The sequence below is a fragment of the Myotis daubentonii genome, chromosome 4 (genome assembly GCF_963259705.1).
Source record: "Myotis daubentonii chromosome 4, mMyoDau2.1, whole genome shotgun sequence".
Taxonomy (NCBI): domain Eukaryota; kingdom Metazoa; phylum Chordata; class Mammalia; order Chiroptera; family Vespertilionidae; genus Myotis; species Myotis daubentonii.
The window spans coordinates 27753616-27780260 of NC_081843.1; the positions used below are offsets into that span (position 1 = coordinate 27753616).

Genomic DNA, 26645 nt, shown 5'->3' on the forward strand with positions numbered 1-26645 from the left:
TTGAAGGCTTAAATAACAAACATTTATTATTTTTCACAATTCTGTGGGTAGGCAGGGTGGTTCTTCTGCTCTAGGCCAGCTCAGTTGATTGCAGTGGTCTCTTGGTGGCTTGCCTGGAGCTGAATGATCTAGGATGGCCTTCTCAGTGTCCAGTGGTTGGTAGACTGGTTTGTCTAAGTACATGTGGAACAGCATGTTTCTGACCCGTGTAATTTTTCATCCTCTGGTAGGCTATTCCAAGCTTGTTACTGTGGGAGCAGCATTCAAAGAAATCCAGAGCAAAGACTGAAAAGCAGATTGAGACTTAGGCTTGGGACTCATATACTGTCACTTTTACTACATTCCATTGGTCAACACAAGTACAAGATCATCCAGCAATAAATGGTGCAATAAATTCCACCTCTTGGTGAAAGGAGCTGCAAAGAATTTGAGGCCATTTGCAATTTACTCTAGAGTTAATTTTCACTGGGAAATTGAGAAAGAGAAGTATTTTTTTTTTTGAGAGAGAGAAGTCCTTTTTCTATCAGAGTTGCTGATCCATTAGGCTGTAAGGCCTGAGATGCTGGCAGGCAGCTTTGCCAATACAGGGGAAAGGCCTGTTGGAGAGGAAAGGACTACCAAGACTAGAGATAGAAACTGCTGATGGTTTCATTTGAGCTCCACTCATGCCTATATTTAGGTTGGTTTGAGTCTCTCCTCTGAGATTGGAAGTGAGAGAAAGGAGGGTTTCTTTCCTTCTGAATACCTTCCTCAGACTCCCAAAGCATCTCATAGCCCACTTCTTAAATGGTGGCAATAGCTTTCCTCCATAATTGAATGCTGTCATTCTCAGTCAGTGTGAGATGCTATAACAGAGTATCATAGATTGGGTGACTTATAAATAACAAAAATTTCCCTCTCACAGTTCTGGAGACTGGAAAATGCAAGGTCAAGACACCGGCAGATTCAGTGTCTGGTGAGAGTCCACTTCCTGGCTCAGAGACAGCTGTCTTCACTGTGTCCTCACATGGCAGAGGGGCAAGGGAGCTCTCTGGGGTCCCTTTTATAAGGACATATTCCATATCTGAGGGCCCCACCCTCATGCCTTAATCATCTCTCAAAGACCCCCATCTCCTAATACTATTACCTGGAGTTCGGATTTCAACATATAAATTTGGGGGTACACAGACATGCAGCTTTGAATTCCACTTGAGCTCATTGCCTAACTTTTGGTATCTTTCTACTGAAATAAATGATTTCCATGGAGATGGGAGGGACAGGCTGGTAAAGAAGACAGGTGTGGTGAGTTTCACACAAGTGTTTGCTTTGATTTCAACAGAGACAGGGTAAGTCCACAGGGATTTTTCAGAAAAGATGTCAGGAATATGGTAACATACTAATTTAATGATGAGCAGGCACCTAGAAAAGGTGCCTAGTTTTGAAGACTGGTCACTTTTTGGTGGTATCTGAATCTCTCCATAGCATCCAAATCTCTACCATTTATGGTTTTCCTGTTAGGGTCAAATAAAGAAGCCATCCTCTGTAGTTATGTGAATGTAATCATAGTATGTGCAGGAAGAGGTAGGAACAAAAATGGAGAGAGAGAGAGAGAGAGAGAGAGAGAGAGAGAGAGAGAGAGAGAGAGAGAGAGAAAAATGTGTCACCATGTGAACATTGTGGGGGACCTACCCATCTACCTACTGTTTTTGCGTACGAGCACAACCTTTTTGGTGGGCATAAGATGGAAACTGTATATCTGCTCTTGTTCCCTCACACCATCCCAGTTCCCACCTGCTGGGTGCAATCAGTATTAAAGATGGCTATTTCCCTTCAACATGGTCCTAAGAAACACCTTCCTATAGAGCTCAACTAGAGAAACACAGCGATGGGTTCCAGCCCTGGAAAAAAATCTACTAGGTATAGGGAGCTTCTGGGAGACAGCACAATGCTGTGTTGTCTAGGCCCTAGACCAGCTGTGGGCAAACTACGGCCCGCGGGCCGGATTCGGCCCGTTTGAAATGAATAAAACTAAAAAAAAAAAAAAAAAGACCGTACCCTTTTATGTAATGATGTTTACTTTGAATTTATATTAGTTCACACAAACACTCCATCCATGCTTTTGTTCCGGCCCTCCGGTCTAGTTTAAGAACCCATTGTGGCCCTCGAGTCAAAAAGTTTGCCCACCCCTGCCCTAGACTCTAGGGAGTTTAAGAAATGGTTTCACCTGGAGAGTAGCATACGAAGTGAAATAAGTCAGTCAGAAAAAGACAAGTATCACATGATCTCACTCATATGTGGAATATAATTAACAACATAAACTGATGAACAGAGTGGCTCCAGATACATGGAAGCATGAAACAGAGTGCAGAATCTCGGAGTGAATGGGGGGGGGGGGGGTAGTTCGTAGCAGAGAGGGGTCAACCAAAGACTTTGAATGCATATATGGGTAACCTGTAACCTGTGGAGGCAGGCAATGGGTTGGTGAGGGCCTGGAGTGGGGGTGAGCAGGGGTGGGCTAGAGGGGATCGATGCGGGGGGGGGGGGCATATGTAATACATTCAACAATGAAGATTTTAAAAATAAATAAAAAGAAAAAAAATTATTTCATAAGAGGAAGTCTTTGTCAATGCATGCTTTTCACCATCCTTACTGACTTCAGAACCTCCCCTATCTCATTTCCACACTGGAAAAGATGGGGAACAGGAACAAGTCACCCACATTCTCTGAAGCCTGCCACACTCATCCTTTGTAATGTCTTTGTCAATTGTAGCTTTGAAGACCCTCACTGGAGGGTGTGACACCCTTCATTGGACCACTTGAGCCCATCACTAACGCAGATGTGATTTCGAAGACTCCAAAAGCCAGCACTGGCAGTAAACTCAGACTCCTCACCCTGGAGCTCCTGAGCCGTCTTCCCAAACTGCCTCCCTGGTCCTATCCTGATGGCACCAGCGGGCAGCGTGAAAGGATGCCCCTCTGCTGACTGCTGGGTTCTCCAGCCACATTTCTTTTATACACACGGTGTGTCGAGGACCACTTCCAGCCGCTGCCCGGAACCTAAGCAGCATCTGGCCATCAGCTTGACAGGATGCCGAGTGGCCTGTGTGTACCTTTCACTGGGACACAGAAGCCCTTCACTTTTCCCCCTTTGTTAAAGGCACACTGGGAAGATAGACGTGACTTTTTATAGCCTCTCCAAAGGTCAGGCTTTCTCCTGTGGCTGGAAGTGGCCCTCGACACACTGTGTGTATAAAAGAAATGGATTATCAGCCTTACCTTTACGTCAGGGCTGTGCTGAGCACATAATCTACCTCCCCTTTCTTCCACAAAGCCACCCAGGGCTCGATTTGATGTTTTATTTCTGACCCTGCATGAGGGATCCACCAAAACACCCCATCCTGCAGGAGGCCTTGAACAATGCTCACTTCCTTCTTCACCTGGGGTAACCAACCTGGACCATCCGGAATGAAGCAGGTGTTTGATTTGCATGAGTAAAAACACAAGACTCAAACTAGGCACAGCCTGCTGTAACCACAGGGAGGGACCAAGAGCCAGGCATCCATATATGTTCAGAGCTATTTTAATAGAACAGTCCTCATCCTCATTCCACTGTGTGGCTTTTGTTCTCCTGAAGGTACCTGTGTGGATTACCGATAATTCACTCAACTTTCATTGGTTCAACTCATACTTACTGAACACCTACTCCGTGCCATACTGTTCTAGGTGCTTGGAATATACTCAGTGAACAAAACAGCACCTCAGCCCTCACTGAGCTGGCACTGAAAGCCTTGTCCATTATAGTGGGGCCATAGAATTTATTGCCCAAACTCAGACACTCTCGAGAAGGAAACTGATTGCCATGGATTATTAAGTTGGACAACAGGCACAGACCAGAACCTTCCTGGACAATCCACAGGGGAGGTGCAGCAGCCCAAGGCTTTGCCTGGTAGTGGACACTGCTCAGTAATCAGGTGCTTCTAGAGCAGAAAGAGCAATGTGCTTTGGAGGTAAGCAGTGCTGGGTTTGAGTCTCAGCTCGGAGACTTACTGAGTGTCATCAACTACTCATCCCTTCCGTTTGATGTTCAAGTTTCCTGGTAGTATGGATTACGTGAAGTAACACTTGGAAAGACCTAGCCCACACTTGGCACGTAACGCCGTAGACAGGTTCTGTGACTTTAAGCAAAATGGCATACAATGAAACCAGTTTTACTATAGGCTAATTGATATAAACAAGAGTTAAGCTTCTACAGCATCTTACCAATGTTATAATGAAACGATGCTGAACAAAATGATGCCATTCAAGGACTTGCTGTAGAGGCTTAACAACCATTGGTTTCTCATCCCTCAACTCAATGCCAACACTCCGACCCTCCCCCCACCCCCAACACACACATTAACTAGATTTGGAAACTACCCTTTAATATCTAAAGCAATCTATCTGGATTAGCAAAAAACTTACATTGGTTAAATAATTATAGGAAAAGTTTCTACTGGAGCAGCAGAATAAAACCCATGAGAAAATCATAACCATTACTACATTATTGAGTTTACTGTAAGTGCTAAGTAGCTTTTTACATTAACTGTGTTCCTACAATCTCTATGGATCAAGTCATGTTTTACAACCCATTTTAAAGATGAGAATAAGGCCTAGATCAGGGGGTCAGCAAATGTTTTCTGTAAGGGCCAGTAAGTAAATATTTTAGGTTTTGCAGGCCACAAGCATACTGTTGCAACTATTTAAGTTTTCAGAGGTAGCATGCAGCAGGAAAGCAGCCAAAATATGTAAATGAAGGGTGAGTTTCAATAAAACTTGACTTAGAACAGCTGGATTTGGCTCCAGAATCTGTCTGCTGACTCCTGACCTAGAGAGGTAAAGCCTAGCTCAAGCTCCGCAGGCTAGTGAGGTGGTTTAGCTGGGATCTGAGCTACACCTATACACACAGTTCTGCAGGACGGTTTGCCCCTCACTACAGTCAATGTCAGAGATTTTTCCATATCACAACAGAGACACCTCCTTTTTCTTAATGGCTGCAGAGTAATCCCTGTTGTGGCTGAACTGTAAGCTGCTTAGCTGGTCCCCTTCTGGCAGGTACTGAAGTCAGTTACAGCAGTTTGCTATTATAAATAATGCTGCAGCAAATACCTGCGCACAAGTCATTCTGAGCATGTTGAACTGTAGTGTATTTTCAGAATGGCTGCTGGAGTTCCAGCCTTGATATCCATTATCGCAGGCTGCATGCAACAGTTGGGGGAAGGCAAGAAAAGCAGCTTCCAGTTGTCTGAGCCTTCCCTGAAGATCCCACCTAAGAGCTTCTGTTTATATATCACTGACCCAAACACAGTCCCATGGGCACATCCAGCTGCAGTGGGAGAGAGAAGTCTGAGGGCCTCCCCTGGGATCTCGTGGAAATGGATGGATAAGCACGATGTCCTATGTTACGCCAAGGAGGTGGGAGTGGTCCAAAGTGTCCTTTCTTGCTGTGGCTTTCTTAAGGTTCCCTTCCATCAGATGGGGATAAAGTATGGAGATAAAGTCAGGAGGCCAGACTCGCAGCCTTAGCCGTCACCATGGGTATCTTTGTCTCCCTATCTAAAGATGCCCTCTCCCCCTCCCATCTTTCCTCTACTTTAGTCTGTTTTAACTAATGGCATTTCATAGAAACACTGCAGATTTTTCTTCAGACAAGATCTCTTCCCCTAATAAACACTTAAAATTGTTAGCAGCACCCTTCCTTATCACCTTAAGAATAGTGAAATGGGAAATATACTTTATGCCTATATACTTTAACCAATACCAGTGACTTTCCATTTCCTAATTTCACATACAGTAACTCTTCAAACAGCTCAAACAGGTTCCTGGCTCCTCCTGAATCCTAATTAAATCAGTACAAATGTTGTGGATCTAAAAGGATGGGGGATGGCGATTCCAATGAAAGCCCTCTCTACCTGCCAAGGAAATGGATTTGAGAGCAATTTGAGGAGGGAAAATTATAGACCTTAAGATTAATTCGATGTGGATGGTGAGGCTGAAGAGAGTCAGAAGGCTGGATTTTGGCCTCTAGTTTACACAGCTGGGTAGATCTTTTAATCCCCAGTGGCTGGCCCTTTATCTGGCATAGGGCAGATGTTAAATAAATTTTGTGAATGAAAAAAACAAACATAAAAAACCTTCTTTCAATACTAGTCACTTCCCTTGACGTGATTTCCTTATTTCTGTCCTGTATTTTTATTATTTTCCTATTCAGCCTGAAATTTACCACTAACTCATGTTTCCTTCAGGTCCTGTATTAGTCAGGATTCCCGAGAAAAACAGAACCAATGGGGGTTGGAGGTGGTGTACATATAAGGAATTGGCTCACGTGATTACACAGGCTGACAAGTCTCAAGATAATCCGTCGGCAAGCTGGAGCCTCAGCAGAGCAGATGGTGGGGGGAGTTCCAAGAGCCAATGTTTCAGTTCAAGCCGGAAGGCAAAGGACCAACGTCCCAGCTGGGCAGTCAGGCAGGAGAAATCGCCTTTATTTTCAGGAAGGTCAGCCTTTTCATTCTAGTCAGACCTTCAACCGATTAGATGAGGCCCACTCACATTAGGGAGGGCAATCTGCTTACTCAGTCTACCAATTCAAGTGTTAACCTCAACCAAAAACACCCGCACAGAAACACCCAGAATAATGTTTGAAAAATGTTTGGTACCCATAACCCACTCCAATGGACACAGAAAACTGACCATCACTAGTCAATTTGATGAGTGCACCTGACTGATTAGCCAGCAAGTCCTGCTCTTCTTCCGGAGAGGTGTTTTCTATGCAGTCAGGGTCCTGGCAGAAATAAGCAGCACTCAAATGGGAGAACTGAGTGGAGTTTATGGGTGAGACTTGTTCAGAAAGGTGAGGGCGGGATGAAGGGAACTTAAACTTGAGGGATGGTGAAGCCTCCAAGGTCCTGAGACAGTCAGAAGCTTTTATGACTTCCGGGTCTGATGGGGCAGACAGAGGGAATGTGCCAGCCATGTTCAAAGCACTTGACTCATTACCTTTAAAAAAATACTTTTTTTAATTGACCTTAGAGAAACATTGATCAGCTGCCTCCTGCACGTCCCCTACTGGGGATCAAGCCACAATCCAGGCATGTGCCTTGACCAGGAATGGAACTGGGACTTCTCTGTGCATGGGATGACGCTCAACCAACTGAGCCACACCAGCCAAGGCTACACATATTACCTTTAAAAAAAGTTTTATTGAGACACTAGAGGCCCAGTGCACGAAACTCGTGCACAGAGAAAGGGGATCCCTCAGCCCAGCCTGCACCCTCTCCAATCCAGGACCCCTCGGGGGATGTCCGACTGCCTCTCACAATCTGGGACCGCTGGCTCCTAACTGTTCACCTGCCTGCCTGCCTGATTGCCCCTAACTGCTCCCCTACCAGCCTGATCGCCCCTAACCACCTCTCACTTGCCCCGCACCCAGGACCCAGGATTCCCTCTTCCAGCTGGTCACAGGCACCCAGGACCTGGGCTTCCCCTCCTCTGGCCGGCCACAGGCACCCAGGACCCAGGCCGGCTGCAGCCGCAGGGAACCGTGAGTGGGCAGCTTCGCCTAGGTGCAGCCACAGGTGCCTGGGACCGCAGGGCAGGCAGCTTGTCCCTCTCCCGGGTAGCAGACTGGATGGTCCCCATTCCTCTCTCACAAGCTCATTTGTGCCTGGCTGGTCCCCATTCCTCTCTCCCCAGTGTTGAGTGTCTAAGCTGTTATGGCATAATGGTGTGACAACCATTTGCATATTAGCTCTTTATTATATAGGAAAACTCACATACCAGACAAGTCACTAATTTAAGGTGTACACTTCAATGGCTTTTACTATATGCACAGTGTCCTGTAACCATCACCACAGTCAAATTTAGAACATTATCCTGAAAAGAAACCCTGAACTCCTTAGCTATCACCTCCCAGCCCTAGGTAACCACTAATCTACTTTCTGTCTCTATGGATTTACCTGTTCTGGACATTTCATGTAAGTGGAATCATACAATATGTGGTCCTTTGCGACTGGCTTCTACCACTTAGCATACTTTTTTAGGTTCATCCATGACAACCCAGGTGCACCCATTTTACAAGTGGGTAAATTAAGGCACTGAAAGGTTAGGTAACACCTGATAAGTGGTAGAGCAAGAATTCACACCCAGGTGTTTTAGATCATTATGCTACACTGCCTCTCTGTTACAATAGAGTCCTCACCCACCACCAAGGGGAGCACTATAATAATGTCCCCCCTAATTGCATCCTCCCTGACCCAGTCCATCCTGAACCTACTGCCCCATTTATATCCACTCAAGCTCTGTCTCCAACACGACTTCCTGGGCTCAGGGGACATCAAGCCTTTTTACCTTCTCCCTTCTCCTGGTGAGGGAACTCTGGCTTCCTTTGTGGGAACCATCCCTACCCAACTCGAGGCCATGTGGCTTGAGTGGAGTTGTTCCCACTCCACCAGGCAATTCCCCAGGCCACAGTACTTGGTCCAGGGAGAGAAATGTGACCTAATTGGAGAAAAATGAGACTGGAGTGGGGGAGGGGCATCGTTGTGGGTTCTGGGAAACCAAAGTTTTCTCTTGCTTCTGTAGAAGCTAGAGCAGAGGTTCTCAACCTTCTGGCCCTTTAAATACAGTTCCCCATGTTGTGACCCAACCATAAAAAGTATTTTAGTTGCTACTTCATAACTGTAGTGTTGCTACTGTTATGAATCGTAATGTAAATATCTGATATGCAGGATGGTCTTAGGCGACCCCTGTGATAGGGTTGTTTGACTGCTAAAGGGGTCGCGACCCACAGGTTGAGAACCGCTGAGCTAGAGGAAGAGATCCTCTTTATGTGGCTGGAGGAGTATTAAGAGGTGATGGAGGGAAGTGCTGCAGCAATTCTGCTGCCATATATGAGGCAGGCCACTGGGAGCCATGGTGAGCCCAATTTCAACACTATGAAAAGCAGAAATAGGAGAGAAAGAGAAGCCAAGTATTTGGTTCGAGCTCCTGGGTCAAGCAATACCTGAAGAAAATGACCTCTGAATTTTTCATTCTTCTTATTAGAAGAACTGTGAGATATTTTGACTCTTCTAAATGATATGAGAGAATTTCATGTTCTAAAATTCTTTTTTTTTTATTTTTTATTTTTTTTAAAATATATTTTATTGTATATTTTATTGATTTTTTACAGGAAGGGAAAGAGATAGTTAGAAACATTGATGAGAGAGAAACATCGATCAGCTGCCTCCTGCACATCTCCCACTGGGGATGTGCCCACAACCACGGTACATGCCCTTGACCAGAATCGAACCTGGGACCTTTCAGTCTACAGGCTGACGCTCTATCCACTGACCCAAACCGGTTTCGGCATAAAATTCTTTTCTTATACAGCACTTAGAATATGGTCCCTTGAAGCAGTCAAATAAATAACTGAGATAATTAATCTTTTAATGCCCATGCTGTCTTATTTAAACACATACAAAGAGCATCAGCAAGTGAGTGCAACAGGTGGCATCTCCATGCAATTTTTTGTTTCAATAAAGCCACTTGGAAGTTAGGCATGGAAAATACCACACAAAGGCGGCCCTCCCCACCCCCTGTGGAATGGGAGCATTGCTGTCACCATTGTTTCCACCTGATGAAGACAACTTGCTCTGGAACATATTTCCAGCTGTCACGTCACCAAGTGGACTGGAGAAAATTGGAACAGCAAGTCACATCTTAGTGGAAAAGTGGGACAAATCTTGAATCACCCTCAGGGAAAAGCATCAATTTGGGGGTAGATTTAAAATAAAGCCTTTGTGGAATTAAACCACTGATTCTTAACCAGGGTGCATATCAAATCCTGTGTGAGCTTTTAAACTATATCCATCCCTTAGGCCAGCTCTGCAGTACCTGCTTCAGTAGGACTGGGGGAAGCAGGAGCATCAGTCAATATTTTTTATCTCAAGAGTTTAATTTGATTTGCACGCCTAATTAAGAATTCCAAAATTAAACATTAGGAAATTCTGTGTAACTGGAAATATAATTGAGATTTTTTAAAAAGGGACAAAAAGTGTCATGAAGAGAAATTCTCAAAAAACACACACAACAGCTATAAATAAAAAGCATTCTGAGGAAGGAGTTGAGACATAGTGGCGGGTGAAATGTTCGTCAGGCTTCCACTGGGTTTGGAGTGCAGATGGACAAGAGGACTGAAGGGCACCCACAAGTCAGAGCCTCCTTCCCCCCAGCATACTCTGACCTAGAAGTTTCTAGGTGAGCTCGTATTGAGATCAGGTGATTGTCATTACTTGTTTCAATTCGTTTTGTTCCATTCCATGAGCCCATGTGATTTGTTTTTAGCTTAGATTCATTTATCAAATGTTGGCTGAGGGCCTGCTAAGCTCCAGGAACTGGCAATAGCCCCTGCCTTTGAGAAGCTCGCTGCCAGGCTGGAGAAATGGTAGGAAAGCGGGTAACAACCATACAATTATAGAATGCAATACCAACGCAGGAAGCTAGAATATGCAGGGATGGGAACGAGGGTTTGGGAGGATTTCACCTAAGAGACAGGGGGTTTGAAAGGGCAAACAGCCTTAATCAATAGAAGGGCAGAGCATGCAGATTGCAGGAAGGTGGGGGTGAGCAAGGTCCAGGGAGCAGTGCCAACTAATGAATACGCATTCAGTGCGGCCCCTTGGATACTACGTGGTGCTTAATGAGGGTTTCTCCACATGTGGTACCCTCCAGACACAGACTAACCGAGCTCCCCTGTGTTTTCCTCTCTCCCTTTTCTGAAAAGGAAAAGCCTCCTCCCTGAAAAGGACTCTCAAGTTAGTGGACCAGCACAGAGTAGAATAGCCAGCTGAGCAAGTCCTCCATATCTTGCAGTGTGTAAATGTGACAGTCCACTCTCATCTAATGGCAAAAATCAGGAGGTGGGATTATTGGGGTCAGAATATCACCACACGTAGAAATTGCTTATCTATGCTCTCCAGGTATTATCCCTATGACATTCTGGAAGTGACAGAGCTGGTAGGGGCGCTGGACTCGGAAATCAGGGGTAAGGGCGCCCTCTGGTGGCCACAGGCGGGCGCTAGGAAGACCTTCCTTGCCCTTGGCGTGCCCAGCAGCAGATCTTTCTTAGAACCAGGATCAAAGGGCCCCTCCTGTTCAGTCCCAGTCCTGCAGGGCTGCCATTTCAGGAGCCAGGAGTGGAAGGAAGCACGTCCGGAAGGCAAGAGGAGCCTTTTAAACGTTTGAAAACATATTCAATAGAGAAGTGCTTTGTGCTCTGGCAGAGCCAAAAAAGGTGGTTTTGAAAAAAGGTTTCTTTTGTTCCCCTCCTGTTGGAAAAGGTCATGTTTTCTTCTCCACAAATCACTCAGATCCCGGGGTCTTAAGGAGGACCTTTAGGAGTCTGGGGTGGGGGGTGGGGGGTGGGGGTGGTCCAGAGATTTTATCATATTCTCAAGGAGGTATGGGATCTCCAAAAGGATTAAGAACTCCGAGGGGTCCCTCCTCCTGAAATTTCATAGAAGCTATGTTCAAATGTGGTCTCCTTGAAGCATTAGAGGTCCCCAAAGTCTGTTCTTAATAACCACCAGGTCCACCGATAGGGAAAGAGAGGGAACAGGTAGAGGCCAGATAGCTTCCTAGTTAAGTACAAGCTCTTCAGCACCTAGCAGACTCTGTAAACAGGGGGACCAGAAGAGTGCGTGTCCCATAGCGTGGTCCTGAGAATTCAGGGGTAAAGCAGTTAAAATAGTACATAGTCTGAGCAGGTAAGGAGCTGGCACGGTGCCGCAGTGGCTCAGCTGTAAAAGGGAAGAAAAGTACTGCAACCAATTAAAAGAATGAGGTAGATCTATACATATTGACTTGGAAAGATGGCCAAGTAGGTCACTGAATGAAAAAGGCAAATTGCAGATCTAGATGTACAGCATCACTCCATTTGAGGTACAATACAAACCCAAACATCTACATGTATGGATAAAAGGTCATGTTGGGTTTTTTTGGTCTGGAAAGGCACACGATGAATTATCAATAGTGGTTACTTCCAGGGAATAAGTTTGGAAGGGGTGCTTTCTTTTTTAGTTATATGTAGTTTATATTGTTTGATTTTGAGGCAAGCATTACTTCTGGAAGGAAAAAAAAGAAAAAAAATGTGCTGTCCTCTGTGGCAGATTGCTAATAGTTAACTACAAAGTAAGGCAAGTGGTCAGTTTCCTGCTAACAAGCAATCTACATGGAGATTTACCTGTCACTGCACATATGGAGTATTTTACCATGTGCACACATGCATTATTTATTACAAAAAAAGTTTTAATCTTTTAAAACAGGGCAATTTAGCCCTGGTCCGGTAGTTCAGGTTAGAATGTTGTCCCCATACACCAAGGTTGTGGGTTCGATCTCTGGTCAGGGCACATACAAAGAAGCAACCGATGAATGCATAAATAAGTGAAACAACAAATTGATGTTTCTCCCTCCCTTCCTCTCTAAAATCAATAATAAAAAAAAACAGAGGCAATTTAACTTTGTATTTAGTCTTAAGAAAGATTTACTGAGTGTCAGACACTGTACTAAGTTCTGAAGATACGGAAAGGATGAAGACAGTCTCTGCCTTCCAGTTCAAGGTCTAGTTCAGTGCTTCTCAAACTTTATTGTGCTTCCAAATCACCTGCAAATGTTACATATTGGTTATCTATTGCTTTTTAGCAAATCAGCCCAGAACTCTGCAGCTGAAAACAAACATTTATTATCTAACATGATTGCTGAGTCAGGAATTCAAAACTGACTTAACTGGATGATTCTGGCTCTGGGTCTTTCATGAGGTTGCAGTCAAGATATTTGGCTGCAGTCATCTGAAGGTTAACTGGGGCTGATGGGTTCACTTCCAAGATACTGCACAAATATGGCTGTAGGCAGAGGGCCTCAGTTCTTGGACATGTGGCCCTCTCCACAGAGTAACTGCCTGAGTGTCCTCATCACATGGCCTCTGGTTTCCCCCAGAGTGAGTGCTCCTGGAGAGAAAAGTAGACGCTGCAGTGTCTTTTATGACCTACCAGCCCTGAAGTCAAACTTCGTCATTTCCACCATATTCTCTTTGCTAGAAACAAGTCACTAAGGACAGCCCATCTCAAGGCAAGGGGAATTGGGTTCCGCTGAGCAGAGGAGTATTGAGGAATTTGTGGACATACTTTAAAACCACCACTGGGTTTGGAGTGCATATTATTAAAATGCATATTCTGATTGAGTAGGTCTGGGGAGGAGCCCAAAGTTCTGCATTTTGAACATGCTCACAGTTGATAGCACTGCTGTTGGTCATGGACCACACTTAGAGTTGAGAGGGAATCACATATGCAAAGAATGATAGCTCAGATCACGTCTTTGGAACAATACTGCTTGCAAGAATAACATCCTATGTCATGCTGGCATTCTTTGGATGATGTCCAATTTTAAAATCACATTTCCCCTGAAAGGTCAGAGCAGTAAAGTAAGGGAAAGACAAGATTACCTTGTTAATACACGAGGACAAGCTGTAATGAAATAAAAAACAACCAAAGGGAGAGCCATAAAATCTCTCTGGTCTTGTTTTGGAAGCTCTCAAGCATAAAACATCAGCCATCAATTCTGAAGGGGATGCTAAACAAACAGCAACAAATCTGGGCTTTTAATAAGGATTGTGCAAAGTGCCTTCATATGCCTAAGATTCCTGCCTGCAATACTTAAAAAATTAGCTCTGACATGAGGGCAATAAATAGTACCAGCATTTCCAAGATCAAAGAACAAATACCACCAGCAGCGAGATCCAAAGGAGAGGGAGAACAGCCTAGGAGGCCATTTTCACAGCAGTTTTGCAATTGCTTAAGATATTTTTTTATGTTTTTATTGATTTCAGAGAGGAAGGAAGAGGGAGATGGAAACATCAATGATGAGAGAGAATGATCCATAGCTGCCTGCAACCTGAACATGTGCCCTGACTGAGCTCAATCATTGAGCAACACTGGCCAGGCCTTAATAACATCTTGATCCTTCCCTCACCTTGTCCTTTCTCCTTCTCCTTCATTCCTTCCTGTCTTCCTTCCTTTAAATGGGCGCCTACAATGTATTAGGGACTGGGAAAGATTATTTGCCCTCAAGAAGCTCTTGGTCTTATATAGGAGAGACATAAAATGAGCATTTATAAAACAATGTAGGCATGAAGCAGTCACTGTGTAGAGCAGTGGTTCCCAACCTTCCTAATGCCGCGGCCCTTTAATACAGTTCCTCATGTTGTGGTGACCCCCAATTTCATTGTTACAAACTGAACATAATTAAAGCATAGTGATTAATCACAAAAACAATATGTAATTATATATGTGTTTTCCGATGGTCTTAGGCGACCCCTGTGAAAGGGTCGTTCGACCCCCAAAGGAGTCGCGACCCACAGGTTGAGAACCGCTGGTATAGAAACTTGGCTTTTCAGTTGTTAAACAACTACACTAAACTACACTGCAGGTGTCTGTTTGTAACCTAGCACTAAAGAGCTGGGGATCTAAATTGTCTTTGACCTTTCTCTCCCATGTTTAACTTACTGCAATTATCATCAGAAGACTGATTGACTTATCACATAAATTAAACTCACTCTTGCTCTAGGAAAAGAGAAGTTGACTAAACCAAACTATCCCCGTGTCCACTATTCTTCAAAACTGGACCCCTTGGAGGCAAGTCATGCCTCGTCAGGCAGTGCTGATTAAACCCAGAAAGGCAAAAACCTTAATGCTGTAATTCTTCACCACAAGAAGCTTAACACATTTTGTTCCGCTCAGGAGTGTTCTCGTTTTTCACGCCCATGGAAAAAGGAGCAAATCTAGATACTTATGTAAATTTTGTTTGGTCCCTCTTCATAGACGAAAATGTTTTACGCAGTACCATATGTTAAAAAAGTACTAGGAACTTTAATTGTTTTTGTAAATAAAAACGTTATAATTATTGAAAAACAACACCTAAAATGCATTATGATGATTTAAATAACATGAAGTTTGCCCAAAAACGTGCAGTCCCTGGCATATGTCTTAGAGATTTCTATGCGGTATGCAATGTGTTAAGAGTGTAGGCCAGGAGTCCCCAGTCCTGACTCACATTAGAATCACCTAGGAGCTTTGGAAACCATTCTGGTCCTGGGCCCCACTCTAATCCTGAATTTTTAGTTTACCACCTGGAAAAAGTTCCTCAGGACATTCTAATGTGCAGCCAGAGAGAATTACTGATCTAGGTTTTTCATAAATTATTTTAGAACTAGAGGCCTGGTGCACAAAATTCATGCACGGGGTGTCGGGGGCAGGGGGTGTCGCTCAGCCCAGCCTGCACCCTCTCCAATCTGGGACCCCTCGAGGGATGTCCGACTGCCTGTTTTAAACGGGCAGTCAGACATCCCTCTCACAATCCAGGACTGCTGGCTCCCAACCACGTGCCTGCCTGATTGCCCCTAACCACTTCTGCCTGCGAGCCTGATTACCCCCTAACCACTCCCCTGCCAGCCTGATCGATGCCTAACTGCTCCCCTGCCAGCCCGAATGCCCCTAGCTGTCTTCCCCTTCTGGCCTGGTCACCCCTAACTGCTCTGCCCTTCCGGCCTGGTTCCCCCCCCCAACTGCTGTCCCCTGCTGGCCCAGTCACCCCTAACTACCCTCCCCTGCAGGCCCAGTCCTCCCCACCCCCCGTTGCCCTCCCCTGCAGGCCTGGTCGCCCCCAACTGCCCTCCCCTGCTGGCCTGGTCGTCCCCAACTGCCCTCCCCTGCTGGCCATCTTGTGTCCACATGGGCGTGGCCATCTTGTCTGTTGGAATGATGGTCAATTTGCATATCACCTCTTTATTATACAGGATGTGCAAATCACATAAGACTTCAACACAGTATGAAAAGTTTAGTCCGTTTTGGTCCATTTTTTGGTAACAGCCCTAAAGAAAATTATTATAATGCAAATTCACAAATAATTCACAATTTAGTATATTCTCCAGTGGAAGTAACCTGCCTTCAATCCACAATTCAAAATAGAAACAATGAGTTTCCACTTACCTGATGAACTTCACAGCCTTGCTTTGTGTCAAACTTAAATACCCTTGTGTTTTCAATTTCCTTTTGTTACCAGTAAACTCAAATTTTTCCTTTAGATTCCTATTACTTTCTTAATAATTTATTCTTGATGTTTTAGGAAAAAATTAGCTATGGACCAAACACTGACCAGCTTTGTTTGCTGAAATTTGAATGCACCTGGTGCACTGTCAGCCTTACAGCATACACAAAAATCAACACTGGAGAGTTTTATTAAAAAACAAACCTCTTGCAGGTTAACAAAACTCATATAACAATATTATAACCACAAAACTAGCATAAACTGGCCTTGTTCTGTTCCTAATGAGATACTAAGTTGTTTTTCAGAGTTAGCAGAATAAGACTGCAGACCATGTACTGGAATAGTAGGACAACACGCTATAGAAAAAATTTACCCTAAAATAACTTTTCAAAGTCACCAGGTCAAAATCCACTGTGGACTACAAACCCCTACCCGCAAATTCAAACATTCAAAAAAGCTGTGATTCCCAAGCACCTGCGTCCTAGGCTCTTATTATGTTAAATCAATGTAACTCTCTAAATATGCAAAAATTCCCCTGCTCCTTCCTTTAACTGTAGCCCAAAACCCTCATCAGGGAGACAGATCTGAGCTCACCTCGTCTCATGGCTGGTGGACCTCACAATTATAGCCTTTTCTTTTCTCAAAAGATGACGTCACAGTATTGGCTCCTATGCATGTGGGACAGTAGCTCTTGCTCAGTGACAATATTGTACATTTCCTTTTCTACCAATATCCCTTGTTAAATTACTATCATCTTTTACAGACAGGGAGAAGCGGTCATACCTTAGAGTCTTTCTGATAAATATATCGCTGCACTGCACCCAGCCTGGATAATCTTCTTCAGAAGGGCATATGCTGGAGCCTGTTAAAGACAACAAGCACACAAAAGCAGCACGCTCTACGTTCACTTTTTAAAAATATATATTTTTTTATTGATTTCAAAGAGGAACTGCCTCCTGTACGCCCCACATTGGGGATTGAGTCTGCAACCCAGGCATGTGCCCTGACCTCCTGGTTTACAGGTCGATGCTCAACCACTGAGCCACGCCGGTTGGGCTATGTTCACTTTTACTTGTGAAATCTGCCTGGCAGGACTGAGGCTTCTCTGGAAAGAAATAAGATCTAAGAGATGATCCATTTTAATTTGGGGGGGGTGAACTATTCAAAAGATTAGAATGCCTCTGCTACTGCCAAAGCACTGAGTCATCTGGTTTCTCACTGGAAAGGGACAAGAAGCTGCCAGGGAAAATGATGAGGAGGAAGCAAGGAGATTCCCAATTGGGAGCTTGCTCTTTGTCAAAGCAGTGTATTCGTTTTCTTCCCTTGGCAGTCACTTTGAAATCTATTTTTTGGGGAACAGAAACCTTCCCACCCTACAGCCTTCAAAATAAGGTAACCAAAGCACCACAAGCAACGGTAAAGGTAGGTCCTCACCAGTTCTGCATCATGTTCCAGGCCTATGTCATGGTGCTCAAGCTCTTCATCCCTAAATTTCTTTATCACCTGGTTAAATAAAAAGAAACAGAAGCAAGTCAGCATTCCAACTCTCCGGGTGAGACTAAAAACTCATATTATTATCTAAGAAGATAGGGGTAGGTAAACTTTTCCTATAAAGAGACAGAAGCAATACTTGAAGCTTTGTATGGTCCCTATCATATCTACTCAACTCTGCGATTGTAGAGGGGACAGCGGCCATGGACATGTGAACAAATGGGTGTAGCTGTGTTCCAACAAAACTTTATTTAGGCGCCCTAACCGGTTTGGCTCAGTGGATAGAGCGTCAGCCTGCGGACTGAAAGGTCCCAGGTTCGATTCTGGCCAAGGGCATGTGCCTTGGTTGCGGGCACATCCCCATTAGGGATTGTGCAGGAGGCAGGTGGTCGATGTTTCTCTCTCATCGATGTTTCTAACTCTCTATCCCTCTCTCTTCCTCTCTGTAAAAAATCAATAAAAATATATTTAAAAAAAACAAAAAACAAAACAACTTTATTTAGGGAAACAGGTGGTCAGTCACAGGCTGTAGTTCACCAACCCGATTTAGGCTTTAAAAAAAGCCATGCCTGCCCTAGCCGGTTTGGCTCAGTGGATAGAGCATTGGCCTGTGGACTGAAGGATCCCAGGTTCGATTCCGGTCAAGGGCACATGCCTGGGTTGCAGGCTCAATCCCCAGTAGGGGGCATGCAGGAAGCAGCCGATAAATGGTTCTCTCTCATCACTGATGTTTCTATCTCTCTCTCCCTTTCCCTTCCTCTCTAAAATCCATAAAAATATTTTTAAAAAATAAATTAAAAAAGCCAGACCTGTATCTGTTCCCTTATCTGCCGTGGAAAATTATCTGAGAGTATCTTTCATTTTATTTATTTTTTAAATATTTAAAAAATTGATTGTTATTTGTTTTTTAAAATCTGAGGGTATCTTTTAGTTCATTTATTCAATCTGAAGGATTCGTGCTAACAGCATTTGCTCAGGACCTACCAATAATCCAGAAATGGGGAGAATACAGGTCCGGGCTCAAAAGACATGGGGTTCTGACGTCTGCCCAAGCATGTGACCAGGGCACATGGCTTCAGCTCTCAGTACCTTAGTTTGCTTGCCTTTAAAATGAGGTGCTGACCTAGATGTCTAAGGTCCTACCATTTTCTAACATTCTATTTTTTTTTCTTCTTACCAAACTGCATATCTGGCCCTTTCCCCCTTTATCAGCCCCTTTCAGAGTGTAGTCAAATACCTGAAGAAGCTCCTCATATTTTTCAGGATCCTCCTCCATCAATGTCCTGATCTGGTTGTTGTAGTGATGTGCTATGGACTCTTCCACGGCCACAGTGCAGGCCATCGCTCCTTCCCTCCCAAGCAGGGCGGTTCCTGCGCCTGGAATTGTCAGATCCAGAGCAGTCAAGGATGGGACTGACTCCACTGTTAGAGGAGAGCACTACAGACTCTGGGGCTGGATAACCAATCCCTTGTTGTGAGGGCTGTCCCATGCATCATAGTATGTTTAGCACCATCCCTGGATGGTGCTACCACAAGATGCTGGTAGCATTCCCAGATATGACACCAAAAATGTCTTTAGATATTGCAAGTGTCCTCAAGAGCAATTTGACCCCATTGAAAACCACTGTCTTAGGGGGTACCAGATTCAACCTTGACTAATGCAATAAGAAGGCTATTCTCTTTCAATGATCTCCCTAACCTGATTATGGCAAGGGGAAAGTCGTCATTTGGGGTGTGTCTCTGATTCTCCTATACCATTTACTTTTCTCCCTTGTTAAGAGTGAGCAGCTTTACCAGGAAACATTATCTGGCTACAACTGAATTAGTCTAGCTTTGTTTCCCCCCTCCTGTTGTATCTATTTTTACTGTACCTTTTATTTACGAAACTACTGATTTTGAGAGTCTATCTTAAATAAATTTAAGCAAAAAAAAAAAAAAAAAAGTCAGCCAATTTAACCTTAGAAAAATATTAAGTAAAAAAAAAAAAAAAAAAGGCCGTAGAAGGACACAGCAAGAATTGTGAAGTGGCACTTAAAGGATATGTTCATCTCAGACCTTTCAGCTCCCATAAGCTCTTCTGGACAGACACGCACCTAACGCAAACCCCACCACGTTCCAAAAGGGCATCAGAATCGTCGGCCGGACCCTGAATGCAACCATCAGTTCATTGAACTTTTTCAAGTGGTCCTTTTCTTGATCCCACATTTTCTGTAAGAAACATAACAATAAAAACATGTAGGCATTCCATATAGGCCACCGCTGTATCCCAAGGAAGCTACATGCCCTATCCATGAACCATGATTCTGGCAGAAGCCCTCAGACCCACAAAGTACCTAAAGCTGTGGTTCTCAACCTTCTGGCCCTTTAAATACAGTTCTTCATGTTGTGACCCAACCATAAAATTATTTTCATTGCTACTTCATAACTGTAATGTTGCCACTGTTATGAATCATAATGTAAATATCTGATATGCAGGATGGTCTTAGGCGACCCCTGTGATAGGGTCGTTGACCGCCAAAGGGATCACGACCCACAGGTTGAGAACCGCTGGCCTAAAGGCTGAGGAGCCATACTCATAAGAAATGAGATGTTTAGCTCATTTAAAATTAGGAGGGCAGAATATTAGGTATCATATAATTTCCTTCCAGATTGCTAGTATATAAGTAACATGTATATCAGAGAAGAAAGGGTGGATGATAATAGCAGCCAACACACAGCACTTCCTGCCAGGCACTCTATCAAATAGCTTAATGTAGGCAACTCATTTAAGCTGCACAACCGCTTTGTGAAGGACAAACCATTATTATCCCTATTATACAGATGAGGAAAGTGAGGCACAGAGAGGTTAAGTAACTTGCTTGAGGACTCAGAAAAGGCAATTTAACTTATGCTGAGTGTCTGTTACATGCCAGGCATGGTATCAGCTGCTCTATACCAGCCATTTATTCCTCACCAAAACCCAATGAGGTAGGTGTTATCAGCCCATTCTGCAGATATGGAAGTGAAGACCCAGAGTTTATGTGACTTCCCCCAAGGTCACAAGGCAGCAGGTGGGAGAGAGTTGAAATGTGAAGCTGGGTCTGTGTGAGTACAAAGCCAAGGTCTCTCCTTTTGTTTCTCAGTATAAAATATCTCTGCTGGGCTCCAATGGGGGCCGGAGTGCAACCTCTCAGCAACTGGAACTTTTACCTAAAGGTGTTTCTCAACCCTTTTTTCTTTTCTTTTTTTAAAAAATATTTTTTATTGATTTCAGAGAGGAAGAGAGAGGGAGAGACAGAAACATCAATGATGAGAGAAAATCATTGACTGGCTGCCTCATGCATGCCCCCTACTAGGGATCGAGCCTGCAACCCGGGCATGTGCCCTTGACCGGAATCAAACCCAAGACCCCTTCAGTCTGCAGGCTGATGCTCTATCCATTGAGCCAAGCCGGCTAGGACTCGATCCCTTTTTCATTATCACCCACCCCCACTATAAAAATTTACTACTACAGATATACCATATTATCTGTTTATGTACTAGAGGCCCAGTGCACGGATTCATCCAGGGCATGTCCGGCCCGTCCCAATCAGCCGGATCCCAGCAGCAAGCTAACCTACCAGTTGGAGCGTCTGCCCCCTGGTGATCAGTGTGCGTCACAGCGACTGGTCAAACAGTTGAACGGTCAGACACTTAGCATATTAGGCTTTTATAATATAGGATGTCCATCTGTGCTCTATACATAGAAAGAATAATATCCTTTTCACTCTTCTCTCCCCAATATCCAATTTTTACTCATTTGGGGACAAAGAGTACGTCCCCTAAGAATACATGACCTAATATGATTCATTACTTGAAGGCCTTTGGGTCCCCACCCCCGTAAGCCCTGTTCAGTAGACCAGGCTGAGAGATATAAAGCAGCGCCCACCTGAATGACTGGCCCGACACTTGTGCGACCCAGGACAGCCATCTGCCCTGCATAGATGCGGTTTGCTCCATATTCACCTGCATGATCCACACGGATAATTCGATCCACAGCTGCCCGATTGATATTGTCTAAAGTCATTCTTGAGCTGCAAAATCTGACACTGATTCTTCTTCCATAAGCTGCAATGCAAGTGTTTATTCTTCATTACTCTCAAGTAAAATTGAGCTGTTTCCTTTTACAGACAGAAGAAAGGGGCACCTTAGAACAAAGGTAACAAGTGAGTTCCCCTAGGTTGACATGCCCTTAAGTGTATTGTTTATCCTGCAGTATTGGTTTTTAAAAGAAGCGAATGTTACATACACTTAAAAGACTTTAGCTAAATATCTGGATTTCTGGTTTAAGTGTATGAAGATAGGGAAATGCTGAGTCTGACTTCTCTTAAGGCAGCTGATGCGGCAGCTGGCGCTAGATAGGCATGGTTCTCTAGTTCACTCATGGCTCCGGGCCCACTTCGCTCCCAACCCTGACTACCCAGAACCTTGTAGGGAGCTTTCAAAACCATGAATGCTCCTCCCCAGTTGACTTCTGGAAGGGGACACTGATATTTTGAAAAAGCTCTGTACACAAATCTTCTCTGCAGCCAAGGTTGAGAACCATAGATTTAAATTCTCCTAAAATACCCAGATCCATGAGCATCTGATTTTGAGAAATAAGCCTTAGAACTTGGGTTTTATCTCATTATGGTACAGATCCAATTCAACTGAATTATTCTTGCCTTCAAAATGTAAATTCTTTAGGACAGATTACATATTGTCTTTAAAAATTTGCTAATAGTGACACCTGGATTTGTATTCTAAGCCTCATATGGCAGCATCCCAAAAGTTTTTTTCCCTGAGAAGAGTTCTGTAATGTGTTTAGGTATGTAAGCTGTTTTCAGTCCATTTTGCAGATATGGAAATGGAGGCCCAGAGAAAATATTTAAAGTGAACTTTAACCTGCATTGGTATCACCTTGAGATGTGTTCCAAGCCTTATGTATGACAACCATGCCTTCCTGTCTTTAATAGATATTTTTCATTTAGTCTAACTTCAACACCCAGAAAATGTGTGGAAATTTCCATTTGGGGTACATCTATAGTTTTTTCATTAAAAAGCTGGAGTGCTTTGGGCATAAGGTGATGGGGTAGGCCTGGTGGGATTTAGGGTCAATTATTCTGCATTTGAACTTTTTGGCCAGGTGGAGTTTATGGTGCCTCACTAAACACAACAGTGTGGGTGGGCATGGCGGTGTGAAGCATGGTGACCCAGCTTTGGTCTACTCCACTGCACAACCTGCTCCACCTCACTGAGCATATCTGACTCGAGAAACTAGACTCCAGTTCCTGCACTCCAAATTCTGCCAAGTATAATGCACTACTCAGTTCTGTGCCTTCTGACAATGGGTCAATGCTAACTGTGGCCATATTTTTATGTGGCCATTTGATAAAGTCAAGGTAGCCTCTTGCAAGTTTCTGCCTCCTAGTCCAAAGACTGGTGCTTTCATCAATCTGACCTTCTTATAGAAAGTCTAGCGGCCTGATGCACGAAATCCATGCAAGGGACTTGGCCCTCACAGCCCCATGGCCCCGCCCACTGGTCCTTCTGGAAGGTCATTCTGCCACCCCGTCTAACTAGCATATTAGCTCTTTATTATATAGGATTATATAGGATGGGGCAAAAACCTGACCCAGGAATTGACACTGAAAATGATGAGCTGGCTCTACTTCTCAAATTAATCTTGTTTACTTGTTCTTTCTTTTGTTACTCCCACCCCAAAACATGTCAATGGGAAAGAACTTTACAGACATCCCAGTACTCATTTAAAAACACACACACACACACACAAAAAATACACTTTTTTAAAAGTACATAGGATGAATTCCAACAAACAGGTGACTTTTTGTGGGTAGAATTATATTTAGATTAAAAACATACTAGATTGTTCCCTAGGCCTGTACCACCTTTCCAGATTCAGACACCTAGTAAATGATCTGGGGTGAGAGGTAACATGGAAAATTGAGTATCATAACATTTGCCATTTCTATCTTTTCACAATCTCTGCAAGGTGTCTTTACTAAGCATGAAGGGACCTTAGAAAAGGCACAGAGCTAGGGCCAGGAAACGTGTGTTTTGTCTCAAAACACTAACTTTGGACAAATCAGAACTGCCATTTCTTACATACAAATTGGTAATAATCAGGTTATTACCCTTTTAAGGGAAACATACAATAACAAAACCTTTCTTACTGAGTTACCACGAAGATAAAATGAGATACAGGAAGGAAGGTAACTTTATAAATGAAAGAAGATTCTTATTCTGTTATGCCCATTGGCTCAACAAAGAAGCATTACAATCCATGTTCAACAATCCTATGAGTTTTGCCTGTATTGTCACACACTTTAAAAAAAATAAACTTGAGAGCCAGTGGTAGAAGCGCTCAAATGCATCGTTTTTATATTTGTGTTTTCCAAAGTGTGAAACATATACCAATAATGTTACCCAGAAGACTTTTAAGTGGTATATGTGAAGATTTTACATGGCTTATGATCGTACATTAAATAATGCCCATGTGGTAAGAGTTATTCTCTTTTAAATTCTCTTCCAATTCTTTTGATTTAATCAAGGACACTGGTCTGTTTATAGCTGACAAATCCTAACACTTGGTAATCTCCCTTTTTAAAAAAATTTTTAAATCCTCACCCGGGGATATTTTTTCATTGATTTTTACAGAGAGTGGAAGAGGGAAAGACAGAGAAATATCGAAGTGAGAGAAACACATCGATTGGTTGCCTCATGCACCGAGGTGCCTGCCCTTGACCAGAATCGAACCCGGGACCCTTCGGTCTGTAGGCCGACGCTCTACCCACTGAGGCAAACCGGCCAGGGCTAATCTCCCTTATTTTTTTTTTTTTTTAACCAGGAAAAGAGATGGTCTTGGGCTCAGGCCTTGGTAGGCCACAGTATCTAACACAGTTTAATAACTTTTTGGTTTCAGTGTATTGATTACTTGATTTGGGGCAGGCAAGTCGGGTCTTCTGTTTACCGTAAGGACTTAGTTTCCCTGAAACGATTTAATTTAAAAATGGCATACGGTTATAAAATACACTGAATAATCAAAAGTACATGATTTTGCTATGAGGCAAAATCCCGAAGGTGGCACACGAACGACTTCACTTGTAGGAAGCGACCTCCCCATTTTCCGAGGCAGCTCAGGTGAACCGAGAAAAGGAGAAGCCAGGACCCAAACCCAAGCCTCCCTGCTCCCGACTCGATGCTCCTTCGACTACCCGGGTGCTTCTCAAACTTCCTACTGCAGTACACGGTTCCTCCCCAGAGCGTGTTAAAGTACCGCCGGCCGGCGGAGCGGCCCAGCAGGTCCGTGAGGGACCCGAGCCCTGCGCGTCTAACAAGCGGGGGGGGGGGGGGGGGGGGAGAGCGGGCGCCGGTCACGTGACTGCACTCTGCCTGACCAGCCCCGAGGACACCCCGACACCCGCAGTGACGTGACGGCACAGGTGTGCCCTTCCCCAACGCGCCAACCTTTAGAGGCCGCCCCGGAGAGTCCCTGCGGAAAGCCATGCGCGCATTCCCGCGGCGCACTAGCCGTCAGGGCCCCCTAGCCGTCAGCGCCCCGTGTTTCAAGTCTCGAAGCCGCGCTCCGTCGCAGGCCTGTGACGTCATTATAAACGTCTTCCCCGTGACCTCGCCGGTCGAAACCCCAGGCGAAAATCCCCGGGTTTCCCGCCCAGCGCCGGGCCGCGCTCCCACTTTACCTGAGAGGGGTCGCGGGGCACCGGAGCACAGCCGCCACCGGCAGCCAGACGCCACCCACCGGGCGCAGCTCATTGTCGGCGACAACAAAGCAACGACTCCCTTGAGCGAAGCGGGCCCAACGTGCCCTTAGCGCGGATTGATGACGCAGGACAGACGTAGGGAAGACGCTGCCCCTATCTGCATCGGTGGTAACGCCCCAAGGCCCCTGCTTCCATTCGATTGGTTGGAAATCGCAAATGAAAACATTCTATTGGATGCAGTTGCTATCAATCACTGAGGGGGTGGTGAAGGAACCTTGGGTTGCCATGGAGGTGAGAATGCTAAATTGCTCGTCCGAAGATCTGACAGGGTAAAGATTTTTAAAATCACATATTTTTTTTAATTTTTAAATTACAGTTGAGTACAATATTATATTAATTTCAGGTGTACAACCCCGTGATTAGATATTTATTTGACTTCTGAAGTGAACACCGTAATAAATCTGATACCCATCTGATACTATATGTAGTTATTACAATATTGACTGTATTCCCTATGTTGTACTTTATATCCCCCTATTATGTAACTACCAATTTGTACTTATAAATCCCTTCATCTTTTTCACCCCCAATCCCGTTCCCATCTCCGACAGGGTAAAGATTTCTCAACTAAATTCCTGGAAAAAGGACTATGAGTGAATTAATTTATTGGCATAGCCATTGTACTTTGTGCTTCACCAACACGGAAAAAGATTTTTATCCTACATCCACTTCAAAACAGTAGAAATTACATGCTGAAATTAAGTTCACCACATGGCCAAAAGTGTTCTCTCTAGGTATTGGGGCTAACAGACTACTTACAATTTCTTTCTACTTATTTTCTCAATTTTAGATTTTCTGCAGAGAGCACGTATTATTTTTGTGTCCACTTTATTGTTGGTAAACAAATGGGTGCCAATTGGTTAACTGGGGTTTGGGGTGAGGAGAGGAGATTTAGCAACATATACTTTTAAAAGTGCATTCCAAAGTGCATTTATGATGCTTCTATCTCTCTTTTAAATAAAGAAAAATTAATTTAAGCAAGGGGATGGAGTGGTAAACAAATGTACCACTCTGGTAGGAGATGTGGATAATGGGGAGGCTGGGCATGTGCGGAGCAGGGGGGTATACGGAAAATCTTTGTACTTTCCTCTCAATTTTGCTTCGAATCTAAAACTGCTCTAAGATATTAAGTGTTTAGGAAAAAAATTGTTGGAAATGTTTAAAAAATGCATATCCATTGGTACAGTAATCCTCCTGTTAGGACTACAGGGCATTGTGACCCTTAACAGCCATTTGTAAGCTTCCCACCATGGGAGAACA

General features: G+C 44.2%; 1 protein-coding gene across 2 annotated transcripts; it reads right to left on the minus strand.

Annotated features, from left to right (window-relative positions):
- COQ7 (coenzyme Q7, hydroxylase) lies at positions 1–25443 on the minus strand. 2 transcript variants are annotated; one of them, XM_059693303.1, is made up of 7 exons: positions 25305–25443; positions 21494–21672; positions 19680–19794; positions 18824–18963; positions 17530–17598; positions 16879–16957; positions 1–285 (listed from the first exon to the last, which is right to left on the minus strand). In XM_059693303.1, exons 1-6 carry the CDS (start codon positions 25375–25377, stop codon positions 16880–16882), a joined length of 654 nt encoding a protein of 217 aa, XP_059549286.1. In that variant the 5' UTR covers positions 25378–25443; the 3' UTR covers positions 1–285; position 16879. The 2 variants fall into 2 exon arrangements, with proteins under 2 accessions (XP_059549286.1, XP_059549287.1); XM_059693304.1 differs by having other exon boundaries at positions 21494–21725; positions 25305–25430.
- Positions 25444–26645: the final 1202 nt, after the last annotated feature.

Coding starts and splice junctions, on each gene's coding strand:
- COQ7 (XM_059693303.1), bottom strand. CDS start 25,377: ATGAGCTGCGCCCGGTGGGTGGCGTCTGGCTGCCGGTGGCGGCTGTGC. Junction 21,673..25,304: donor TGCCCCGCGACCCCTCTCAG/GTAAAGTGGGAG, acceptor CTTGCATTGCAG/CTTATGGAAGAAGAATCAGT. Junction 17,599..18,823: donor AATATGAGGAGCTTCTTCAG/GTATTTGACTAC, acceptor TTATTTAACCAG/GTGATAAAGAAATTTAGGGA.